Source organism: Protopterus annectens, chromosome 9.part0, assembly GCF_019279795.1.
Source record: "Protopterus annectens isolate FY-2018-M chromosome 9.part0, PAN1.0, whole genome shotgun sequence".
Taxonomy (NCBI): Eukaryota; Metazoa; Chordata; order Ceratodontiformes; family Protopteridae; genus Protopterus; species Protopterus annectens.
Window position 1 is genome coordinate 277,119,730 of NC_056743.1, and position 26,383 is coordinate 277,146,112.

The 26,383-nt window shown below is 37.1% G+C and overlaps 1 protein-coding gene across 1 annotated transcript in view; it reads right to left on the reverse strand.

Annotated features, from left to right (window-relative positions):
• The window catches only part of LOC122810516 (receptor-type tyrosine-protein phosphatase eta-like), a 341,309-nt gene that overhangs the window by 29,108 nt on the left and 285,818 nt on the right, over window positions 1-26,383 (reverse strand). Inside the window, exon 2 of the mRNA XM_044082098.1 lies at window positions 3,849-3,867. Coding sequence (XP_043938033.1) covers window positions 3,849-3,867 — 19 coding nt within the window. The remainder of the gene's footprint in view (window positions 1-3,848; window positions 3,868-26,383) is intronic.

Sequence of the window (26,383 nt, forward strand, 5' to 3'; positions counted from 1 at the left end):
AGAGTTGTATAATTATTCATCAATTATATTAACTTCCTTACAAAAGGATACACTGCAAAAAGGTTTTCTTTTTAAACCTACAACACATGGATCTGTAACTCAAGCATTAACTGATTTACATTTATTTCAATAAATGTAAATCTAAGATAAGTTTTTCTAACTCAGGCTTACAAAAATTTTTATAAGAGGCCAGATTGATGTGGCCATCAGAATGTGCAAATTATTGATGCATTTTTGCAGTGTGTGTAAAGGACAAAACAGATTTTAATGAACATGAACAACACACAAAATACATCTTATATATGAATATTGTTCTGAAATAAGTGGATAAGGGAGGAGTATTGCCAGTTTAGATTTAACTGATTATAGTACACAGGTTACCAAGTAGTTAATAAATAATAAATTAATAGACTAATATCAAGATCTAAATCAAATATTTACTATTTATTTATGTAGGCAATCCTAACTAATGAATTACTTCTATATTTTTATGTTAATGAACCTGTCATACCAGAGCTCTATGGGCTTCTGAATATCCATAAAGATACTCTAAACCCCCATGATGCCCATAGTTTCAGGTTTCTAACTAATTGAACTGCCGGCACTCAAAATGCCAAGTGCCAACAAGCCAAAAAAAGATGGAAAACTAGTAGAAGAATGAATGTCAAAAATTGCTCTTCTCCTTTAAACTTCTTTTTGCAGGGGGTAAGCCCATCCTGCACCCCCCCCCATGTGGGGGAACCCCCCCACACACACCCATACTTATATATACCAATGTCAAGCTTGTCATACCTTGAAGAAAAGGGATTATTCCAAGAAATGGCATCACAGACATAGTGTATTTAAGTACATTTTTCTGCCATTCAGTCTCCATATTTTGAGACTTGCTCTAGAAGTTCTTGACATTTCAAAGGGTTACCATTTTAAATGACACAACACATTTTTAAATGATTTATATGAATGGTATGGCCAAACTGGACTAGTAGATTTTGAATTTGCTACATGGGATGCCCGTTCCCTTTATGCTAGTATTCCCAGTTCTCATAGCATAGAGTTTGTCAGGACATTTTTGAAAGATATTACTACATGTAGAATGTACTGCACATTGCTTGAAATATTACTTGAGAATAATATATTTATTTTTGATGATGTGAGCTACTTACAAAAGACAGGTGTAGCGATGGAACCACATGCATGAACACATATGCTAATATAATGTTCCTGCAAAGGAAGAAGGATAGTGTCTTTAATGGGAATGAGTTCAGGACCATATCCTCTTTTACAGGAGGTTTGTGGATGATGTCTTTTTAGTATGAAGAAAGGCAGATGGGGATTCATTTACCTTAGATAGTTTTAAAAATATTTAGAAAGCACCACTTCCTTCTTGTATTTTGATATGATCATTTCAGGTAGCAATATATTTTTAGATGTTAACATAAAAGAAGAGATAGATGTCAAAATTTCAACTTAAGTTTTTTTAAGAAAGTCTGTATGTAGGACACATATATATATATATATATATATGCATATATATATATATATATATATATATATATATATATATATATATAGGCAAAAGTAGCATGCCTCTCTACAGCTTGTTTATGGAATATAGTAAGAGGTCAAATACTGTGTTATTCAAAAATTACTAATGATTTTAATAGTTTGCAAGAAACTTTGAATTCAGAGAACAGTAGTTTTAAAACCAGAAGTTATAAAGAGGAATGACTTGCAGATATTAAGGAAGATGTGATATAAATAAGGATATATTTTTGGCCCAAAGAAAAACATGCCTTGTCATGTTAAATATGCTTCAGAGTCAAATACTAGGAGGGCAAAGTATGATACTGCTTTCTAGCCAGATAATATTACATTCCCACTTACCTACACACAGGATACATGAGAATTATGTAATATTTTGAAGAGAAATTGGAACATTTTGAGTTACAACAAAGACATTAGGAAATAGCAGGACATGCCCTAGATTTATGTTTAAAAATGGAATGAACTTAAAGAGACAGTTTTGTTATAAAAAGCAATATAATATTTGTGAGTTAGTCAGATAAGGAACACAGAGATGCAGCCTTTGCCATTTCTATAAGTTTATTGATACTAGAGTATTTTATATATATATATATATATATATATATATATATATATATATATATATATTTAACCTAGACTACATAAAAAAAAAATATTTTACACATTATGCTCATTGCAGGCCAAAAATATAGTTTGTCTGAGATCTTATGATATCTGTAAGGTATTCTATATAGTTAAAATTAACTGCCAGTTAAGAGAAATAATATACCAACATCAGAATGATATAAGTAATCATACTGAAAATAATGCCTTAGTAAGACAAGTCATGCAGAAAGGAAGCAGTCATTCTTTTGCGTTCTTAGTTTGCGAGATAATTATGGAAAATCCACATGATGGAGATATTAAGACTCATACAGAGGTAATTCAAAGGGTTTTTTATGATTTAATGCACAATACAAGCTAGGGTTACATAATGCAGTCCCTTTAAAACTGGTTTTAAAACAAACAGGCTTGAAGCATTCATTTTATCTATATAAAAAAAAACATTTCATGAATGGGTTTAGATATTTTGAGTTGATGGAAAATCAGCATCTCAAATTGTTTGGATTTAAACATCATTGATTTTTGAAAGTTATTTGAAATTATGTTATAATTTCAAATAACTTTAAAAAAAATGATGTTTAAATCCAAACAATTTGAGATGCTGCTTTTCCATCAACTCAAAATATCTAAACATATTCATGAAATCGGATGGCCGCAGTGGTGCAGCGGTTAGCGTTGCCACCTCACAGCAAGAGGTTCTCTGGTTCGATCCTCGGCTGGGGTGCCTTCTATGCAGAGTCTGCATGTCCTCCCTGTGGTCGCGTGGGTTTCCTCCGGGTGCTCCGGTTTCCTCTCACATCCCAAAGACATGCTGTAGATGGATTGGACACTCTACATTGGCCCTAGGCGTGAGTGTGTAGATGTGTGTGCCTTCTGTGGAAGGCTGGGCACCGGGCTGGCAATTGAACACCGTAAAATCTCCACTGCCAATCATGAGTGGACAGGTGATCCACTGTGGTGACCCCTAACCGGGAAAAGCCGAAAGAAGAAGAAGAAGATTTGAAATTATGTTATACTTCCTAAATGCCTAGGTCATGTGATTTTAAGCAACTGGTTAAAACCTTCCAACCCAAAGTGTTTGCAAGATTTAAAAAAAAAAACTAATGGAGTTTACAGTTTGTTTGTTTATTAAAGTATGTTATATTTTCTTAATGTCTGTTTTTAATGTATTAATTTACTGATTACAAGAGGTTAGCTTTACGGATCTGGCCTTCAGTGGATTTTGAACCCTGATTATGTATTTCATTTCCAAGACTGATAATGCCTTCATGCATGTAGTTAGCAATTTGCTAGAACTTGAAAAATTTATTGTCTGTGTGACTTCTAATGAAAACAATACTCAGAGTGGAAGTAAAACAAATTTGGATTCTTTATGAAATGCATTTAGTATTACTTCATATTTTAAATATTTCTGGGAACTGAGAAGCAATCACAGTGCATTATGAGTTCATGGGGGTGGAAGTTTCCCCTTTCACCAGTGTGCAGAAGTATCATAGTTAATACATTATGCAATGCATGCAAAGGACTTCAGCACCAACAAAAAATGTGTTTATATATATGGAATATAGGTGGCAATGGTCTGCCAAAGAAAATATGTAAGTCAAGATTGCCCAAATGTATTACTGCCATTTGCAAATTGTTTCTAATAATAATAATAATAATAATAATAATAATAATAGTAATAGAGTTTTCATGCTTACCATCTACAGCACTTGAAACCTATAAAAAAAAGGAATAATTAGTACTTATTATATATATTCAAAGTAAGCAAATGTATATCTATATCCAAATTAAGCAAATGTGCACAACAGGGTGTGTGTGTGTGTGTGTGTGTGTGTGTGTGTGTGTGTGTGTGTGTGTGTGTGTGTGTGTGTGTGTGTGTGTGTGTGTGTTAAAACTTAGGAAGTATACATTTACAGAAGTATAGCAGACTAAGGCACACAGTGTATTATAACTAGGTAATATGTTTAGTATGTTTCAAACAGGTCCTACTCAGAGCACCTCTATACAAGTTAGTATCCTTAAAAAGTCTTAATATTTTGCTGCAAACCACTTTAAATGGGTGAGGTATCATTAGATATCACTGCATCCTTACCTTTGTGCCTGCCATTCCTATAAAAACCTCTATAATCAGCAATGACTCCATTTTTAATTTGTAACGTTGATTATTTATTTATTTATTTATTTTTATTATTTTATTTTTATTTTACATTTGTTGACCGGGCTAGTCCAGCTGGATACATATCCATTTTCAGCAGAGGCCCGGGGAGAAAAGCTCCTCGAGAGTACAGAACAATATTTTACTTAAATCAAAAAAATAAAACAATTTAAAGTTTAACAGGTGGAAGTACCATATAAAGTTAAGCTATTTTATGCATGAAAGAACATATTGGAATAAGTAGTGTAGTAAATAAGGAAATTTGTTCAGTTCAAAACACATTTGAATGTAGTATCTTATGTTAAGTATATATGTTAACATAGTAGGGAGACTGAGAGTCATATTATGATATAAAAGAGAGTCCAATCAATTGAAAGGCAAGATATAATTGTGGTTTTCATTAGGCAGTTAGATTATACAGCCATTAAGACTTAGTAACTTAGTGAGAAGTAGACGTGAGAGGTTAGTCTGGGTTCAGACAGGTGCATAGCCAATGTGATTTGAGGTAGGTTTTAAGCCTGATTTTAAATTGTGTTAGTGAAGATAGGGAGGTCAGGTCACTGGGGAGAGAATTCCAGGTTTTACCCATGGTATTAGAGAACAGAGAGTCCCCTGCCTTATTGTAGGTTTTGCGTATTTGTACTAGTATTTTGCTAGATGAGCGCAGGGTCTTAAGGTTGCTGTAGGGGGTGATAAGGTTGGTAAGAATTGGTGTGTTGTTAGGCTGATACAGGATTTTATAGGCAAATGTTAATTGTTTAAATAGAAGTAGATTAGGTAACTCTAGCCAACCTAGATTTTGATAATGAATACAGTGACGGGTCCTAAATGTAGAGCCTGTCACAAATCTTGCGATATTGTTGTAGGAGACAGCCAGTTTGTTCATGTTGTTTTTTGAGAGGTTAGTATATATAGGGGAGGCATAGAGGAGGGTAGAGATTAAGTGGGTCTGGGCAATAGTAGATCTTGCTAGTGGGGTAAGAAAGGATTTAATTCTATAGAGGGAGCCTAGTTTTTTGTTAACTGTTTTTATGGTATTGTTAATGTGGCCTTCAAAGTTAAGGTTATTGTCAATTAGAACCCCTAGGAGTTTTCTGGTAGTGTCAGGGGGATATGATGGTTCCATTGTTAGATGTGACAGTAAAGTGTAGAGGTGTGGCCCTGTGGGTGGGAGTAAAAAGTAGAAGTTTGTTTTTTTTGGGATTTTGGATGAGGCACTGATGTTGCAGCCATTCCTCAACTATGTTAAACACTTTTTGGGTGAGAGATTGAAGGTCTGCTGGAGTTGGGGCTGAGCATATTAATGTAGAGTCATCGGCATATTGTATTAAGGAAGCTTGAGGAATAACAGTATACAGGTCATTGATGAAAATAGAGAATAGAAGTGGTCCAAGTATAGAACCTTGGGGGACACCTAGTGCAATGGGGAGATGGGGAGATAGGTTGTTCTCCCACATAACTGCTTGTTGCCTATTGCTTAAGTAGGATTGAAACCATTGTATGGTAAGTGTATCAAAAGATAGATTTTTCAGTGTGTTTATGAGAAGTTGGTGGTTAACCATGTCAAAGGCTTTGGAGAGATCAATAAAGAGGGCTGAGGATAGAGTGTTGTTATTGCGATTTTTATTTATACAGTCGGAGAAGGATAAAAGGGCAGTAGTAGTACTGTGAAATGACCTGAAGCCGTGTTGGCAGTTAGCTAATAAGTTGTTATCTATTAGGTGTTTTAACAGTTGCATATGAATGCATTTCTCCATGATTTTTGCCAGAGGAGATAGTATGGCAATTGGTCTGTAATTGGATAGTTCCCTAGAATTTCCACCCTTATGAAGGGGGATAATGTGTGCAATCTTCCAAATGGAAGGAATTGCACCCTCAGAGATAGTTCTGTTAATCAGAATGGAAACTGGGTAGGCTATGGCATTTGCTGCTTTTTGTAGATATTCTGCAGGAAGGAGATCTGCAGCAGTGGTGGTAGGTTTGAGTTTTTGCAAAAGGGTACGGATAAGGGATGTAGGGATGGGTTTGAGATGAAATGGGGGAGGTAAGGTAGTATTAGAGGGTGATAGAGGTGAGCTGTCGGGAGATAGTTGATTGGCAAGAGACTGGATGGTCTCAGTGAAGAAGGTATTAAAGGTCCTTGCAATTTGCTTTGGATTGTCCTGGTCAGTACCTATGGGGGGGGGGGGTGACAGTACAGCCTGGGTGTAAGAGTGTATTTATACCCGCCAAAAATTTTTGGGCTTTACTTTGCTGGGTATTTTGGAGTTGAATGTAGTACTTTCTTTTATCTGACAGTACTGCTTTTTTTGTGGCATTTCTTAGCTGTCTAAACTTTATGTGATCTTCTTGGTTTTTAGTAGTATGCCATTTGGTCCAGATTTTATTTCTGAGTAGCATTTTTTGTTTTGTCTCTTTTGAGAGCCAGGGGGCAGGTTTGTTCCTAGTTTTAATGGTCCTTTTTGGAGCATGGAGGTCAAAAATATTCAGAAATTTACTATTAAAGTAGATTACTGCTTCCTCTAGGATTAGACTTTTGAGGGGTGACCAGTTGCATGCTTTAAGTTCATTTTGGAAAATATCAGGTTTAAAATTGTTATTACTCCTAATTATTCTGTAGGTAATTGGATTTGGGATATCAGTCTTGAATCTGATTATGAAGGTGAGTGCATGGTCGCTTATATCCTCAGGAAGAGTCCCTACTTTATAACTTTGGTGATGTCTATTTATTAGTATCCAATCTAGGGTGCTTTCATTGTTATTGTGTTTATTGGTCCTTGTGGGGGAACTTATAGTTTGAGTAAACCCATGTAGGTTAAGATGGGTAGAGGGCTGTTCAGAAGTACAGCTTTTCCAATTAATATTAAAGTCTCCGAGTACTATTGTTTCTTGGGGATAATTGGCTGATAGCCAATTTAGGATATTTTCTAGGATATTAGAGTTATTCCCTGGGGGAAGGTAGACAGCAATAATATATATGGATTTATGGTTATTGAGTTGGAGTTTGGAGATAAGTATTTCTTCATTACTAGTTAGAGGGGGCTTAGAGTCAATAGAGGTTACTTGTAGTCCAGACTTGTATAGTATAGCTATTCCACCTCCCTTTTTAGCTATTCGGTCTAGTCTTAAGATGCTATATCCTGGTGGAGTAAATTCGTTATCCTGTATAGATGGTTTGAGCCAAGTTTCCGTAAGACACAGGATATCAAATGAATGCACGTCCATGAGAGCATGTATTTGGGCAACCTTATTATTTATGCTTCTTATGTTAAGATGGGCTATTAATAGTGAGTTGGGAGGTCTGATAAGGGATTGGGTATTAGTGGGGATTGCTATATGGGCCACTCTAGAATGTGTAGAGTTTGGGCATGGATTGGGTTGGATATCTCCATCTATAACTGATTGGAGTTGATTGCTAAGTGTAAGTTGCAGGTGTTTACATATAAGGAACAGAGATTTTTTAGCTTTAGGCCTATAGTATTTGATGTGATTTAGTCTGTGATATTTTGCTGATAGGTAGGCTAATGTACTAGGTGTGTTTGAATGTGTTTGATTGTAAGCTATGGGTGTTGAGGAGGTTTGCTTTTTTGGGTAGTAAAGGTTTATGTGGTGGAGATGTTCATAGAATGTAAGTAGATAAAGTATAATAAGAATAGGTATGAAGGAGGATAGAAGTAGGAGTTTCCGTTCTGGATAAGTAGATAACAGTGACATAGTGGCAGGGTTGAAAATATAGTAAAGATAAGATAAGAAAGTTGGATAATGTAGGTGAATCTTGGGTGTGGAGGTTCTGGCACTTTAAGGGGTGGGATGATATGATTGGTGGTTATTGAAGGGGGTATGGTTTGTGTGATTAAATGTAGGAGCACTGGGGGCGGGTGGAAATTGGGGGCAGGGTAGGGAAGCGGAGTGAGTCCACAGGGCGAACGGAGCGGGATAGAGCCAGTGAAGAAGAAGGATCCCAGGAACAATCAGTGAAATGCTGACTACTGATGTAAGGTGAAGATGTGATTGGAAGAGAGTGAGTAGTTGTGAGAACAGAGGAGTGAGCAGGACTGGGATAGCAAAGAAAAGTACAAGCCAAATGTATGATAATATGTGTATCAGAACAATGAGATAGGTTTGTAGGGCAAATCCTTAGAAAAAGGATGCTATCCAGTGGAAAAGGATAGAATAGAAACTATAAACTTTTCTAGTGTACTTTCAGGTCTAGGAGTAGAGGAGGGGAACAGAACTCAGCAGCTTAGATAATTTGTAGGTAATGTGATGAGGTTTGGGAGAAAGGATTAGAACAGCGTGAGTGTGCTGGCTGACCTGGCTAGGGAGCAGTCCTATGTTACATGGCATTATATAGTTCAAGTATAGCAATAACTACAGTCGTTATAACACATACTTTCTTGGTTCCTTGTGAGTTAGAGGCTTAGGGAGAGGATTGGCTCTATCCTTTAGTTCAGGTAGAGACCAATTGTCTTAGCATAAGGTTTAGATCTTGGCTTTCAGGCAGGACAGATTCTCATTCACTAGTTCAGGGCAAGCAGGGCGGAGTGCTGGGTGAATAAAGGGAGAGAAGAAGACAAAATTATAGGTAAACAGAGTGTTCGTGGCAGACAAAATTAGTTGTTCCACAAAAAATGTCAGATTAAGTGGTAGTACCAACAAACAGTCAGAATGGCAATGATGTGGCTGTTAAATGAACAAATTTCCTTATTTGACATTAGTTAATGCATTCACAGAAATTTAGCACTGTACAAAAGTCGAATATAATCAGTTCAATCACATTAGGTTCAAAGCAGCATAGCAAAGGTTATGTAGGGCCTGATATACAAGTACATTCTAAGTATTCACAGTATCTAGGGGCTAGTTAGGTATTTCAGCATGATTTAGCTGCAGCACAAAGCATAAAAAAGCAGAAAAAAACCCACCTTTAACGTTACTGAAACAGTATAGATCCTGTTGATAGACTATAAAGGCAATGAACATATATAACACTTAACCATAGTTTCAAGTACACAGAGCATTTAAGTGTTGGAATACTTTGGCGTTATCATTTTAAAAACATCTCACCCAGTAGTAAGGCTTACTACCGATATGTGCAGTTTAGATATAGGATAGCTTGATTACTTTGGCGTTATCAGGTAACAGAGGGCAAACAGTAAAAAAGTTAGGAATCCCCTTACTACCAGTCAGGAAGCACTAAAAGCAATTATAGTATTTCTTTTCAAAATATTTGATTATGTTATTGTTCACTTCTGTTTTACTTTAAAATGTACTTTATTAAGTCACAATCACAAAAAAAGATGACAGCCTGCTAAGCTCCTATGATCGTAACAAGACAATTTTATTTCTTTAACAGAAATAAAATTGTCTAACGAAAAATAGACTGAAGGTCAAAGATAAAGCTATAAGTGTTGTACATCTGGTGTATTTTAATTTGTCACAGAAAGAAAAATGAGGGTAAAAATGACATCTGTCAAACAAATGACTGCTTTCTAGTTAGAACTGTAGTAACATTGGTATAGGATGTAGCCCCATTTATTCCTTAAGATATGTTATGACTCCCTTCTCAAGCGACATTGGCATAGCTACTTGGGCCATTTATTCCTTAAACTGTGTTGGCTGATTACCTCAGATAACTACACTGCCATTATCAAGACTGCTAAGGATTATGCTTTGCTCTAACCTTAGAAGACCACAGCATTTAAAATGAACCCAAAATGTTCTGTCTTCAAATGTCCAATGGCCTGGGCTTAAAGTAATACATTGCAGAGCAGGAAGGTAAGTTGTCAAATAGTGCACACTAGCTAGCAGTAACAACCTTTCAAAAAAATCCCAATTCTCCAACACAAAAAGGAACATTAACAGCACACAACAATTCACTGTAAAAGACAGAGATGTTCCCTGAAGTGAATGCCCAATAAAAAATGCATCAGGAAAGTTGTCAAAATGTGTATATAAGCATTCACATAACGCAAGATTTCTGCCCTTAAAATATATTTTCCAACTGTAAAAAACTTTGTACATAGCATGGTTTTGGAATTATTGAGTGGACGCATCCAGGCGCATCTGCAGTTAATGCCTACTGACATCTCCAGGTGTCAAATATTGCTTGTTCATATTTGCGTAAACAATTACAAAAACGTGCTAGGTACAAAATTTTAAAATATTTCATCTTAAAGCTTGCAAGTGAGCAGATGGAAACATTAAAATCTCCCCCAGATATACTTGTTTTCTATTTTCCATGTCTCTACTAGAATCATCTAAGCCAGTGACCATACATTCTTTTCCATTTTTGAAAAAAAACCCTGCATTTTCAAGTTTTTGCAATTCTATATCAACTCTAGGCCTAGGTGTGCTTAGTACTGCCGAGGTAGCATTTTTTTCAACCTCACTTTTATCCTTTACACTCTGTAAGGAACCCATTTCTTTAGTGGAAATGAATCCATTACAAGTTTGACAGTAGGCTTATCATTAGCACTTTGAAATGATACATATATTTTGACAAATATCAGTTTAATTCAGTTTCCTGTGTCTGATCTTTGGCATACAATGCTGGTAATTCCCTGTTATCACATAGAAGTTAAACAGTTGGGTTTTCCATGACAACTAATTAGCACTTTTTTTTTTCAATTTCAGGTCCCACCTTCTTAACTTTCTTACCCACTACACGTTTTTAAGCCACACTGCTCAACTTTCAGTGTTTACATTTTAGAGGGCGTACTACTTTCAAAAATTAAGCTAATACAATCAAAAAAGTGCATAGTACTTGCAAAGTGCTTGGACACAGCAATATAACAGTATTATCACTTCTATGAAAAAAAAAAAATCAAATGAAAGCTAAAACACAAGAAGCAGAAGGTAGAACATGGCCTATTATATCAGCACAGGACATAATTATAACTTACTGTAATGTAACAAGACACCACTATATGTCACTCATGCTATATTTCACCAACAGAAAGCAGTCTGCTAAAACTTAATACACGATAGCAAACTCATACTGGTTCTGCTTCTGAAACATAATGAATGCATACCTTTCAACTGTCCAGATTTTCGCAGAATGTCCATATTTTTGCCTTATACTTTTGGTTGGTTCCTCATAAAATTTAGGTTTACTGGCAAATCATTAAAGATTAAAGTCAGAAAATAATGAGAGATGTTCGAGTTTCAGACTTCATACTCTACAGAAAATTAATGCTAATGTAAAATATGTTATTCCACTAACTTTTAAGTTTTAAAGAGCAATATTTAAAATGTGCCCCTATTCAGAGGCCTTTGTCCTTTCCATTATATAGCTTTGTCCAGATTTCTTGGTCTTATAGGTTGAGAGGTATGAATAAATGTCTCATGACCAGAGACTGTTACTTGGGTTTCAAAGTATAGAATAAAATAAGGAGGAATGCAGAAAGCAAAGGAAACTCTCAGGGGCAAAGGCAGTAATAAAAATGCAGTCTGTCAGTTCTCCAAAGCAACCAATACACATACATTTACCTAATACAAATTTGGGCTGGAAAAAAACAAATAAAATAACCGCAGCTTTATATTATGCCAACCATGGTACATGTCTAATAAGGTATTTCTGGGATCTCCTCTTACTGAAAAAATTAAGTGACACATTTAAATAATGAAAAAATGTTCAGCACATATTTGATACTTGACGATAAGTACCCAATAGAGGATATTTGATCTTATGCATCTTTCACAAAAATTGTATGGGATTCACTGGCACATAATAATAAAACTGGTTTTGTATACAAGTCATTGCACAAAACTGTGCCTCTTATTAATCTGGCCACTGTTTTCTGTGCAAAAAAAAAAAAAACATCTATATATCTATATCTATATGTAGACACACACACACACACACACACACACACACACACACACACACACACACACACACACACATATATATATAAAACCGATCAGTTCTTATATCTAGTAGCAAAAGATCTATCCACTCAGCACTGTACACTTCCTAAAGATTACGAGAGGATCATCATCATCTAAATAGGTATCAAATGTTTCCTCTCCATTACTCCTGCACCAGCCTGGACAAGAGCAGCTCCACAATTCCAAACTCTGATGGGTGCACACTTCTATGAATGCAGCATGCATGATGCTTCATCAGTATTAATTCTCTTTATGTCATTTGCCCTGTACATCCAGTCTCCTCTCCCCATGTAGTATCTGCCACTCCTACCAGCCTGTCTGGGTCCTAAAACACCTGAGGTACTAAATGACCCAGGATCATTTGGGTCACCGTCAGGGCTTCATGTCTCTGTGCCATGGGGCTGGATTTGTAACAAAAATATATTACAAAGTTTGGAAGTTTGGCAAATGCAGTAGACCTGTACTCCTCACATCCACTGTCATGAAAAGTTTTGAAAGACTGGTCAAAAAACACCTGTCAGCAAAACTGCCAGCTGCACTTGACTCACTACAGTTTGCATACTGTGCCAATCGCTCCACGGCTGATGCCATCTCGGTTGCACTACATCTTGCAATGGCACACCTGCAGAATAAAGACAGTTACGTCAGGATGCTGTTTATTGAATTTAGTTCAGCATTCAACACAGTTATCCCACAACAGCTAATCGAGAAACGTGTCCATCTAGGCATCAGTAACCACATGTGCAACTGGACACTGGACGTTTTGACTGAAAGACCACAAAAAGTATGTTTGGGCAAGAATTCCTCAAGAAACATTATAATTAACACAGGAGTACCCCAGGGATGTGGGTTGAGTCCAGTTTACCATACAAACGACTGTATAACCAGACTTAGTACCAGTCACGTCATGAAGTTTGCAGATGCCACCACAGTCATGGGCCTCATCAGTAATAAAGGAGCATATGGGGAAGAATTGAATCTACTGATTGACTGGTGTGCTAGGTACAACCTTGATCTCAACATTACCAAAACCAAGGAGATCATAGCAGACTTCAGGAGAACCCATCCAGCTCACTTCTCCAGGGTGGAAATAATAAGCAGCATGAAATTCCTGGGAGTCCACATTGCGGAGAATTTGTCCTGGTCACTACACACCAGTCACATAATCAAGAAAGCCCATCAATGTCTGCATTTTCTGTGGAGGTTAAGGAAAGCTTATCTACTACCCCCCCCCCCATTCTTATCACCTTCTGCAATGGTGCCATAGCCTATCTATTGTCTGTTTACAAGCTGTCATCTGGCAGACGATACTGCAGCATGCACTGTAAAACAACCAATTTCAGGAACAGTTTCTTCCCACAGGCGATAAGGTTCTTCAACTCTGGAAGCAATCTTAGGAATTTTAGTCATTGACAAGGTCTTGTATCGGTCAAACCATTATGGTACAATAGAAATTATGAGATGCTCGCTTATAGTTACCTGTTTACAATGTTAATCAAGTGCAGTATTTGTCTGCCAGCTATTTTAACATATCACAAAATAAGTATGTAATAAATAAACATGCAATAATCAATCACCCAGCTGCTAAAAACTGTAGACATAGTAATTTATAGTAGCATGTAGTAAAATAACAGTCTAACTTAATCTTATGTATGCTGCACGTATGCATTTTGTGTGGGTGTAATTGACATTTCAATATTGACGTTGATGCACGCAATTTCATTTAGGTCACCCTTGCGGAGTCTAAATGACAAAGTTCACTTTGAGTTTGACTTTTTTAACTATATATGCTGTTGCTGCTCCTTTTATGATGTGAAGAGTATCACAGTAATCAGGCAATACACATCCAGAAACACTGAATAAATCAATACTGGAAATGAAACAATGTCATACTTACAAAACAATCGGAAAGTTACCAAAACTCTAGGTTCCATGCATTTTAAGAAATGCTTCTGAATAAATATAGGTGTGATCATGTTAATGAAGTGCTTTTCATAGCAACTAAATAGGAGAGTAAGTTGGAAGTAACCTCAGCATTTAAAATGAACCCAAAATGTTCTGTCTTCAAATGTCCAATGGCCTGGGCTTAAAGTAATACATTGCAGAGCAGGAAGGTAAGTTGTCAAATAGTGCACACTAGCAGTAACAACCTTTCAAAAACATCCCAATTCTCCAACACAAAAAGGAACATTAACAGCACACAACAATTCACTGTAAAAGACAGAGATGTTCCCTGAAGTGAATGCCCAATAAAAAATGCATCAGGAAAGTTGTCAAAATGTGTATATAAGCATTCACATAACGCAAGATTTCTGCCCTTAAAATATATTTTCCAACCGTAAAAAACTTTGTACATAGCATGGTTTTGGAATTATTGAGTGGACGCATCCAGGCGCATCTGCAGTTAATGCCCACTGACATCTCCAGGTGTCAAATATTGCTTGTTCATATTTGCGTTAAGGTACAAAATTTTTAAATATTTCATCTTAACGCTTGCAAGTGAGCAGATGGAAACATTAAAATCTCCCCCAGATATACTTGTTTTCTATTTTCCATGTCTCTACTAGAATCATCTAAGCCAGTGACCATACATTCTTTTCCATTTTTGAAAAAAAACCCTGCATTTTCAAGCTTTTGCAATTCTATATCAACTCTAGGCCTAGGTGTGCATAGTACTGCCGAGGTAGCATTTTTTCAACCTCACTTTTATCCTTTACACTCTGTAAGGAACCCATTTCTTTAGTGGAAATGAATCCATTACAAGTTTGACAGTAGGCTTATCATTAGCACTTTGAAATGATACATATATTTTGACAAATATCAGTTTAATTCAGTTTCCTGTGTCTGATCTTTGGCATACAATGCTGGTAATTCCCTGTTAGCACATAGAAGTTAAACAGTTGGGTTTTTCCATGACAACTAATTAGCACATTTTTTTTTCAATTTCAGGTCCCACCTTCTTAACTTTCTTACCCACTACACGTTTTTAAGCCACACTGCTCAACTTTCAGTGTTTACATTTTAGAGGGTGTACTACTTTCACAAATTAAGCTAATACAATCAAAAAAGTGCATAGTACTTGCAAAGTGTTTGGACACAGCAATATAACAGTATTATCACTTCTATGAAAAAAAAAAAATCAAATGAAAGCTAAAACACAAGAAGCAGAAGGTAGAACATGGCCTATTATATCAGCACAGGACATAATTATAACTTACTGTAATGTAACAAGACACCACTATATGTCACTCATGCTATATTTCACCAACAGAAAGCAGTCTGCTAAAACTTAATACACGATAGCAAACTCATACTGGTTCTGCTTCTGAAACATAATGAATGCATACCTTTCAACTGTCCAGATTTTCGCAGAATGTCCAGATTTTTGCCTTATACTTTTGGTTGGTTCCTCATAAAATTTAGGTTTACTGGCAAATCATTAAAGATTAAAGTCAGAAAATAATGAGAGATGTTCGAGTTTCAGACTTCATACTCTACAGAAAATTAACGTTACTGTAAAATATGTTATTCCACTAACTTTTAAGTTTTAAAGAGCAATATTTAAAATGTGCCCCTATTCAGAGGCCTTTGTCCTTTCCATTATATAGCTTTGTCCAGATTTCTTGGTCTTATAGGTTGAGAGGTATGAATAAATGTCTCATGACCAGAGACTGTTACTTGGGTTTCAAAGTATAGAATAAAATAAGGAGGAATGCAGAAAGCAAAGGAAACTCTCAGGGGCAAAGGCAGTAATAAAAATGCAGTCTGTCAGTTCTCCAAAGCAACCAATACACATACATTTACCCAATACAAATTTGGGCTGGAAAAAAACAAATAAAATAACTGCAGCTTTATATTATGCCAACCATGGTACATGTCTAATAAGGTATTTCTGGGATCTCCTCTTACTGAAAAAATTAAGTGACACATTTAAATAATGAAAAAATGTTCAGCACATATTTGATACTTGACGATAAGTACCCGATAGAGGATATTTGATCTTATGCATCTTTCACAAAAATTGTATGGGATTCACTGGTACATAATAATAAAACTGGTTTTGTATATAAGTCATTGCACAAAACTGTGCCTCTTATTAATCTGGCCACTGTTTTCTGTGCAAAAAAAAAAAAAAAAACATCTATATATATATATATGTAGACACACACACACACACACACACACGCATATATATATATATATATATATATATAAAACCGATCAGTTCTTATATCTAGTAGCAAAAGATCTATCCACTCAGCACTGTACACTTCTAAAAATTAGGAGAGGATCATCATCATCTAAATAGGTATCAAATGTTTCCTCTCCATTACTCCTGCACCAGCCTGGACAAGAGCAGCTCCACAATTCCAAACTCTGATGGGTGCACACTTCTATGAATGCAGCATGCATGATGCTTCATCAGTATTAATTCTCTTTATGTCACTTGCCCTGTACATCCAGTCTCCTCTCCCCATGTAGTATCTGCCACTCCTACCAGCCTGTCCGGCTCCTAAAACACCTGAGGTACTAAATGACTCAGGGTCATTTGGGTCACTGTCAGGGCTTCATGTCTTTGTGCCATGGGGCTGGATTTGTAACAAAAATATATTACAAAGTTTGGGAGTTTGGCAAATGCAGTACCTACATGCTACAGAACTCCCTCAAGCCTGAAGGATTATAGACCTGTACTCCTCACATCCACTGTCATGAAAAGTTTTGAAAGACTGGTCAAAAAACACCTGTCAGCAAAACTGCCAGCTGCACTTGACTCACTACAGTTTGCATACTGTGCCAATCGCTTCACGGCTGATGCCATCTTGGTTGCACTACATCTTGCAATGGCACACCTGCAGAATAAAGACAGTTACGTCAGGATGCTGTTTATTGAATTTAGTTCAGCATTCAACCCAGTTATCCCACAACAGCTAATCGAGAAACTTGTCGATCTAGGCATCAGTAACCACGTGTGCAACTGGATACTGGACGTTTTGACTGAAAGACCACAAAAAGTATGTTTGGGCAAGAATTCCTCAAGAAACATCATAATTAACACAGGAGTACCCCAGGGATGTGGGTTGAGTCCAGTTTACCATACAAACTCACGACTGTATAACCAGACTTAATACCAGTCACGTCATGAAGTTTGGATGCAATCATGTAGCTTGTTTTGAAGAATTTTACTTTACTCATCTCTGGAACAACCTGCAAAAAGTGAGATTAGGTAATACATGACATTAACTTTCTCTTCAATAAGAAATATTTCTTGCAGTTTGTTCTGCACTCTAAAACCTGTTATACAGTGCATGTATACATTAGCAAGTTACAAATGTAAAGTCATTCAGACTTGCTGGACTGTCCAGGGTGGTTCTGAGTTCTCTTTGTAACTCCCTTGCCATTTCTTCTTAAATGCAAGTTTACCTGTATTTTGTTGAGATTGTTTATTTTGTTTTTCACCAAAGTTATATGAGGGATTAGAGAATCACTTCAAAAATTTGGAAAAGGAGGGGTAAAAAACCTTAGAGATTCCTTGTATCTGCTTATCCCTTTCATCACAATTTTTGATTTCATCTAGAGCAGAAGTGCAACTAAATAAATCCCTTTCCAAAGGGGAATTTAAATTCTCATTTTTAACAATCTGGGAGGTACTGAGAATGCAGTTGTGCAACGCTCCACAAAACAGTACCAGTGGCCATAGCCTCAGAAGACATATCAACAGAGTCATACACACACTATAAACAATGACCAGTGACATTTACAATAGAAGAAACTAAGTTATTTAAAACAAAGTTTTCCTCATAAGATGAAGTTGCAGATGTAACATTCCTCATAATTACCCAGAGCAAGCTTTAACACATGGCCTAACTGTTTATGAATTAGGACATTCTTTGTCAGCTAATGGTGATTCAGCAATGTTACATATTTTACTCTACTGCATTGTGCACACCGAAGGATCAGTAATGGTTGTTCCCACAGCCAAACTGGTATTTCTTTTACAACTGAAATAGAAATACTCCTTTATTTACTGTTTCATTCAATTATCAGCCAGTAAGTACCTAGAATTCTGCTAATGGCTCCTTCTGCATAATGATTTCTCATTCATTCTCTAATTAGATGTTTAATCTAATTCAGCGCTGGGGGAGGGGAGGCTATCCTGGCATTATATGGCACAAGGCAGTGCAGCTGACCTTGACTGGGCTAAAAACCCACTGCAGACCATCATAGCCAGCCTTAAACAGAGGCCACCTAGGGCACTAGTTTAGCAGGGGCACTTTTCCAGTAATCTGGATGGTGTAGGTAGACCAAACTGAGGCCACAGGGTGGTGTTGGTGGGGTGCTGTGCAGGACTTTTGCCTAGGGCACCAGTTGACCAAAGGGCAGTCCTGCAAACCATACATACTTACTGTCACACAAAACACGTAGGTATTGGCAGTTTGAATGAATGACCTACTGGATGTGGAAACCCACCAAAACGTTAAAATAAGACAATTGCATGCAGGAAGGACTTGTAGACTCCATGCAGAAAGCATCCCAGCTTGTTTGTATTTATTAATTCTTTGGAAGAGGGGGTACACTCAGCTGGTTAAATGCTTAAATCCTTAATAAAAATGAAAACTCTAGATTTACAGATATGCACAACATTTCACAGAAGCCCTAAAGTGGTTTGCATGCTTTGTCCTGAATCAGAAGACTTTTTTTCTTCATCTGACTTAATGAACAGCACAGAATTTACATTCTCTTCACAGATTGCTAAGTATACAAGACTGAGCGAGTCAAATCTTATGAGATTTGTAAGAAAAGTCTACGCATTTGTATAGAAATTACGGACACTACATTAACATACTGCTGAAAACAGACTAAAAGTGTTGGCTGGACAGGGTAGATTCCATTAGTAATAAGAAACTTACTGTACTCCCCAAACTGCTGGGTGCACTGCAGCAAGTTTAAACAAATTTCAAGAAGCTGTTTTCTTTTGATGGTCCACTGCAGCACTCAAAACCAACCAAAAAATCATGCTTTTGCAGTTTAAAACATGAACAGTAAACCATCAATCAAAATAGACATCTCAAATTCACATATCAAATGTAAAACCAATAAAATTGTAAAACCACACAGTCCAGTCAACCTAGTGAAGCCAACCTAGTTTATTAACATCAACACAATAACACAAAAATAATAAAACATCGTACTAAGCGCTTTCACCCTCTATCTTCTAGGGCATCTTCAGAGTACTGTCAAGCCCATTTATACAAGTAAATTCCTGCCCTTATTAACACACTTAATTAATACATATTAATAATATGTGTGCACACTGATTTTTGCGTGTATGTATTTTTAAATCAGTCCTAGTTTGTATTAATTAAGTGTGTTAATAAGGGCGGGAATTTACTTGTACAAATGGGCTTGACACAGTAGATGAGTGTTCTGATGAACTCTACGGATGGTAGATGAAAGCGCTCAACCTGTAATTTCTGTTTGTTACACCATATTAAAGTAAGATTTTAACCAGTTGGAACGTGACACTTATGTTATCTTGGAACTATTACTTTGTGCTTTTCTATTAAAAGTAGTATTGGTGTATGTATGGTTTACCCCAATGAAAATAAATAAATACAACAAATTAAAGAGGTATCACAGTATTGAGCATGCATGGTTAACGTTGGCACATAAAACTAGTACTAAAGAATAAATGTGAAAATTTTATGCATTTTATAAAACCTTCTGTACCTCTTGATTGTAATAAACAGGCAGCACCACCATTAGTTAGGCCTTTAGATTACATTAGTGCTGTGCAGTCCACTTTGTAGAAACACATTAGCTGTTACTGCCCTAGCTGGCTGTGTATGACTTTATCGGCTTGCTCCCTGGTCCTCTTCTCATTCACCAGGAAAACAAGACCCACTTTCCCCTCCTCCCAAGCTATGCTGACCAACACTGAAGGTCACAGAGGAGACTGAGGACTCTGGTGCTGCACCATACTAGTTCTCAAAGTGTTTCCATGTTTTAGGGTCAAACTTTAACCCTCCTCTCATGCTCATCATTGATGTCCAAGAATGGATAAACAAAGAGGTGTGCTGATACCACCTCAGCGGTGACTCAGCTAATATCTGCCCCCAACCTCTGCTCGGGATCTGACATACAGTTTACATGAGTAAACATTCTCCTCAAGGAAGGGTGTGGTCATCCTCTTACACCACTATCTCACACACCTAAGCTGTTAATCAAACCTGGATTACCTGGGCTTTTTCTAGGTTTATTCCTTCTATACCACAGTGCGTATCTACTGCTGTATGATGCATAGACTCAGATAGTCCAACAAGTAGGGATTAACAAGGTATGAGATTCTAAACTTCCAAACATTTGAACTTATACTCCCATGCCTGTGACATGCTTACAAACACACAGACACACACACACACACACACACACACACACAGACACACACACACAGACACACACACACACACATACAGTCATTTCAAAATTAAGTAGATGCTGAACCATACATCTCAACTGTCCAGATTTTCTCAGAATGTCAAGATTTTTGTCTCATCCTTTTGGTCTGTTCCTCATAAAATTTGTAGTTTTCTGGAAAATCATTAAGGATTGATGTCTCTAAATAATGACAGACATTTAAGTTTCAGACTTCTTTCCCTTCATAAAATGCACACTAACACAAATCATTATTATTCTAGCAGCTTTCTAAGTTAAGAGCAACATTTAAAATATATCCCTATGTTGTGCCTTTGTCCCCCAATTATTTTAGGCTTTGTCCACACTTCTTGTGCCAAGAGGTTAAGAGTTATGCACTGAACCCTCCTCCACTAAGCATGTAAAACAAACTGAGAAACATGCAAATTATCTGCTGTGGCATTAAATGGGCCTTTTTTAAAATATTCAATATTTGTAAAATATAAATGAGCTATGAGCACTGAGAACCTCTAAACCAAAAAGTTCAACAAAAAGTAAGAAAACCACTATTATGTAATACATACATGAATAAGTAAAAGGTACATTTTGTGTCCCAGAAATCTCCACAGACATTTCTAGTTTGTAACTTACTGCTAGGGAGTTGGGGCATGGTAACATATTTAATTTTCTGGAAAATGACCAACTCTTATGACTCCTGGCATAACCCTAAATAAGAAATAACAACATGTAAGTACTCAGCACATCAACTAATATTCAGTAGAATCATCTGCAGTACAAAACAGATGAGATCTCTCTCAGCCTTCTCATCACAACGCTTTTTGGATTTCCAGCTTCCATATCCTATACTGATGACTGGGACATGCCATGGAGTTATTATACTGAGATGGAAGGGTGCCATGCTCGCTAGTTTGATATCCGTGGAACATGAGAAAGCTGTCTCAGCAAGAAAAAGATCTTTTACATGGATACAATTATAAAAATGTAACATTACTGTAGAAAATAATTTGTCCAGTGTAGGTGGATTTGTTATCCAACAATAAGGTAGATGGTGTCAGGGTAAAAAAACACAAAAAGATTCCATTGATGCAGAGCCATCTCAAAGATTGACTGATACAGCGAGTACTTACACAGCTATTACATCTGATTGGCCTTGTGTAATTGGTAATAGCTGCCTTTTATACAATAAATTTTCTCAAGAGAGACAAGAGCTGAAAAAAATGAGTTGAGATTAATGAATCCAGAACAAATGAGGTGTCACATGAGGCTCTGCTACGATCATGGATATCCATACAGTGTTGTTCGGTAAGATATGCAACAACACCAAATGACCACAGCAGATATGTCTGCGGTGGGCTCATTCCTCAATGCAACAGTGAAAGCAGCAGAACCAGACATTAAATTTTAAGGAAGTTGTAAAAAATAAGCTGGCCACATAAATGGCAAGATACAAAGCAGATTGCATTCCACTAAAGACAGGGTCTGCCAAGTACCAGACTCTTGTTTTCCAGAACAAAGTAGGCAGACAAAGGAACTCTCTACCAGAACTTATATACAAGCTTCAGGTAAACCTAAACTGACAAAACAAATAAGACTTTGGAGAACTTTCTACTCCAGAGAAAGAAAACTGCAGGGTAAAAGAACTGGATGAGTGACAGCTTCAATGCTGCTTTGGACAAATAGGGGACTTTCATAAGGGAGATTCAGTCATTACAAAATCCCAAACATGGTTCTGTAAATATGAGTGCATTGTTCCAGAATTCACATAGTAGATACTGTAGTTAATCAGGCGCAATGTCTTTTCAAATAAAGAAATCAAAGTCCACTGCGACTACTGATTAAAAAGTGGACACACAAAAATGTTTGCACAGGACCACTGCAGTTCATATTTTTTTTCAAAAAGTGAGCATCAAAATCTCCACCCTTCACGGCAAATTCAGTACCATCAACAACAACAAATCTTAACTTTCTAAAGGCATTACACAGTATTGTATGTCTAAAACAACATTTACAGTTTACTATTTTCTTTTATAACATAAAAATGCACCTTTTACTAGTACTAAAGTTACCTAGGTGTTATTCTAATCTCTTTCCAGGAATACATGTTGGGTTATTACTCTGTTTTATTTTAAAACTGAAAAAGTAAAAAAATAGATAATATGCTCAAACATATTGCTTTTATATTTGTCATTTGCTACTGTTTTAACATTGCATAGTACATAAGAACTGGTACTTGTAACAAAAAGAGAGTTGTTATTTTTTGCTTTTAAATGTGCCAGCTGTTGTTCTTCTTTTAAATAAATGGGGTTCAGCTGTTTATTAGTTTCTAAGAAAGTCTTTGTGCAGTTCTATATCTGAACAACTTAGTGGTGTTGGTGATTGTATAAGTCACATTCAGTCACACTGTATACATGATTACAAGACACCCTGTATGAAGTGTTGCTAAAACATGTAATGTGATTCCCTTCACTTTAAAATTAACATGCTCCTCAACAACAGCAACAAGAACAATAACAATGCTTTTTTTTTGCAGTGCCACATCACCCACACTCCTGTTACACATACTAACTCAAGATCACTAAACTTCAGAATATGGGGAATGCTCCAAAATACTGAATTCTTGTACTTAATATATATTACTCCAGTTTGCATGTAATACTGTCCTTCAACAGGCATTATGACTGGATGCATTGTTCTTGCTCCCATGTTGTCTTTCTCCTCTGGATTTTAAAACAAAAGCTACTTTATCTATTACACAAATTCCTACACTGGGAAATTTGCTTAATATCATATGGTCACTAAAACACCTATAGAAAATAAGCAGATGAAGAGGTAATTTATTAAACAGAAGCATAACAGATACATAAATACACAGCCAGAATACTAGAATATCTACACACACATGCATGCACACGTGTAAATATATATATATATATATATATATATATATATATATATATATATATATATATGTGTGTGTGTGTGTGTATGTATATAAATATATATTTAGATAGATATATAGATATATTTAGACAGATATAGCTATACATATAGATATGCATATACATGTGTGCATTCACGAGTAAGTTGGGGCAGGTCGAAGCCACAGACACACTAAATGTCAAGCTTTGTATGTAGGCATACAGGTATGAGTAGGCCACTCAGTACAGGCAATGCATAAAGAGGGTCACAATCCAGGAGAATGACATGCTGCCCTAGACACTCTGCATGAAACTACTGGCCAAAGGTGGTCAAGCCCAGCAAGTGAGGGACCACATCTGGCAGGAATTGTGAGGTAAATGTTAAAACAGGGCCTTATAATGGATATGAAGGAGGGTTACCCTTGTGCTGTCCCATGCAAGGCAGAAGACGCAGGAAACTGCAGTGGATACGATCCTCACAGGGGGATACCACCAACAAAGCAGCATCTGATAGAGACTGTGGAAACTTAGGCAGATGTGTCCACAGTTAATGTACCAGGTTAGTACTGACCATACTACTATTTATCTATTCCATTCATTTACAGGGATGTAGAGGAGAAAGGTTCCAACAGAGACAACTGACATAAGACAAAATTACTGCAACAATTATATTGTATATTGCAATTATATACAACAAAAGTTTGTTTACAATAAATCATCTGATAGAACTGATTATAAGTACATTAATTAACACAGAAATAAATTATCTTAGATATGAGAGTCACATACAGAGGAATATTTATATAAATTACCAATATTATATCAGAGAAACCCAAGTGAAAGTCAGATTTTTTGTTTCTATTAGGAGGAATGCTATGTAAGAAGGTATGCTATATAGTACAATAAAAGACTAGAAAGAATTTGGTTATGATTTTATGAGGATTTCTTACCTATGCAGATCTGAAACAGATGAAAGCTCCACACAGGCATTCTTCCTGTATCCACAGATCATTCTGTCTGCTATGTGCATGCATGTGTGTGCACCTACCATAGGTTCATAGGGTCATTGGTAGATACTAGGCTATCTGCCCTAGGGTATTTGGCTTCCGCCTCCCTATTAGATTAGCCTCTGTAAAGTAAAGTAGGTCACAGAAGGTACCCTTTTAAGATTAGTTTACTGTGCCTCTGTCTAGCAGGGACACAGAAGAGATCCTAGGGGTGAATTAGCGATTTCCCATCCACACGTCCAGATTTTGCTTGAAGAGGGTCAGCGAGGGGCTATGTCTAACATGAATTGGGATTCTATTCCAGAGTGAGGGGAGCCTCTGGGAAATGAATCTATCCCTCCAGCATGTCCTATTTATTTTTGTGCTGAGGTTTAGGTCCCTGGAGTGTGTAGCTCTAAGGGACTTGGATTTTTTGAGGTGGAGCATGTCCATTAATTCTGGGTTTCACATGGCTTTGTACGTCAGGCATAGATCGCCTCTGAGTAGGCGGTAAGCAACTGAGTAGAGCTGGAGTTTCTTAAGTCGAGCTGCATAGGACATCTGTTTGTAACCCATGATCCTCTTGGTGAGGTACTTTTGGGGTCTCTCCAGTTGCTGCAGGTGTCGGGTAAGGTACATCCCAAAAGGGGCATTGTATTCAATTATGGGCCTGATGAGTGACGAGTAGAGGGGCACAATGACCTCTGTTGATCTAGATGCGAACCCTTTTGTGATAAGGTGGGCTATATAGAAGGTCTTTCCAACCACTTTGGCAATGTGATTATCAAAGGAGAGATTACTATCTACGTTGTTCCCCAAATCTCTAATTACTTCTTCTGTACTTAATGGATTACCACCTATGTGATAATTTGTGGGCACCTTGTTTTTCCCAAAGGGGATGACTATGCACTTTTTAGCATTTAGCTTGAGGCCGTGGCTCTGGCACCAAGCATCCATCTCTGTGAGACCCTTTTGGAGGATGTTTGTGTCAGCTGGAGATTTGATTATGGCTCCCAGTTTGCAGTCATCAGCGAACTTTGTCAGTCATAATCCCCCCATGTTAACCTGAACCTCAGAGAAGTATATACCGAACAAGAGAGGTCCCAGAACTGAGCCCTGTGGGACGCCACTTGTAACTGGTTTGGATTCAGACATGGCACCTGTGATTCTGACCATGTGGGTTCTATCTCTGAGCCAGTTTGCAACCCATCTTGTGATATAGGGGTTGATATTTAAGCTGGGAAGCTTATTTATGATGCCCGAGTGGGGTATTGTGTCGAAGGCTTTTGCAAGGTCCAGGTAGGTTGTGTGGACTACCTTGCCCTCATCTATGGCTTTGGTAACTGTTTCAAAGAAATCAACTAGGTTTAAGAGGCAAGATCTGCCCTTAACAAAGCCGAATTGGGTAGGGTCCAGTGTCTGATGCTCCCAATGTCTTTGTTTATGAGTTCCATGATAATACGCTCCATAGCTTTACAGACCAGACTAGTCAGGCTTATGGGGCGATAGTTTCCGGGGTCCGTTGTGGCACCACCTTTGTGGAGTGGGACCACTGTAGCTGTACGCCATTCTTTGGGTACATATCCTGTAGTAAGGCTAAGTTTGAACAGTGACTTAATGTGAGGGTTCAGTTCTTCTTGGAGCTTGTGCAAGACACAACCTGGGACACTGCCCGGTCCCATAGATGCTGTGTTTTTTGAATTGGAGAGGGCAGCTTTCACCTGTGAATCTGTGATGTCAGGGAGGTTACATTCAGTTGGGATAGGCATTTGCTCCTTTGGGGGGGAAGGGGGGGGTTTGCACTGAATCTGTCTGCCAGGATGTTGGCTATGTCTGTAGGTTTGGTATAT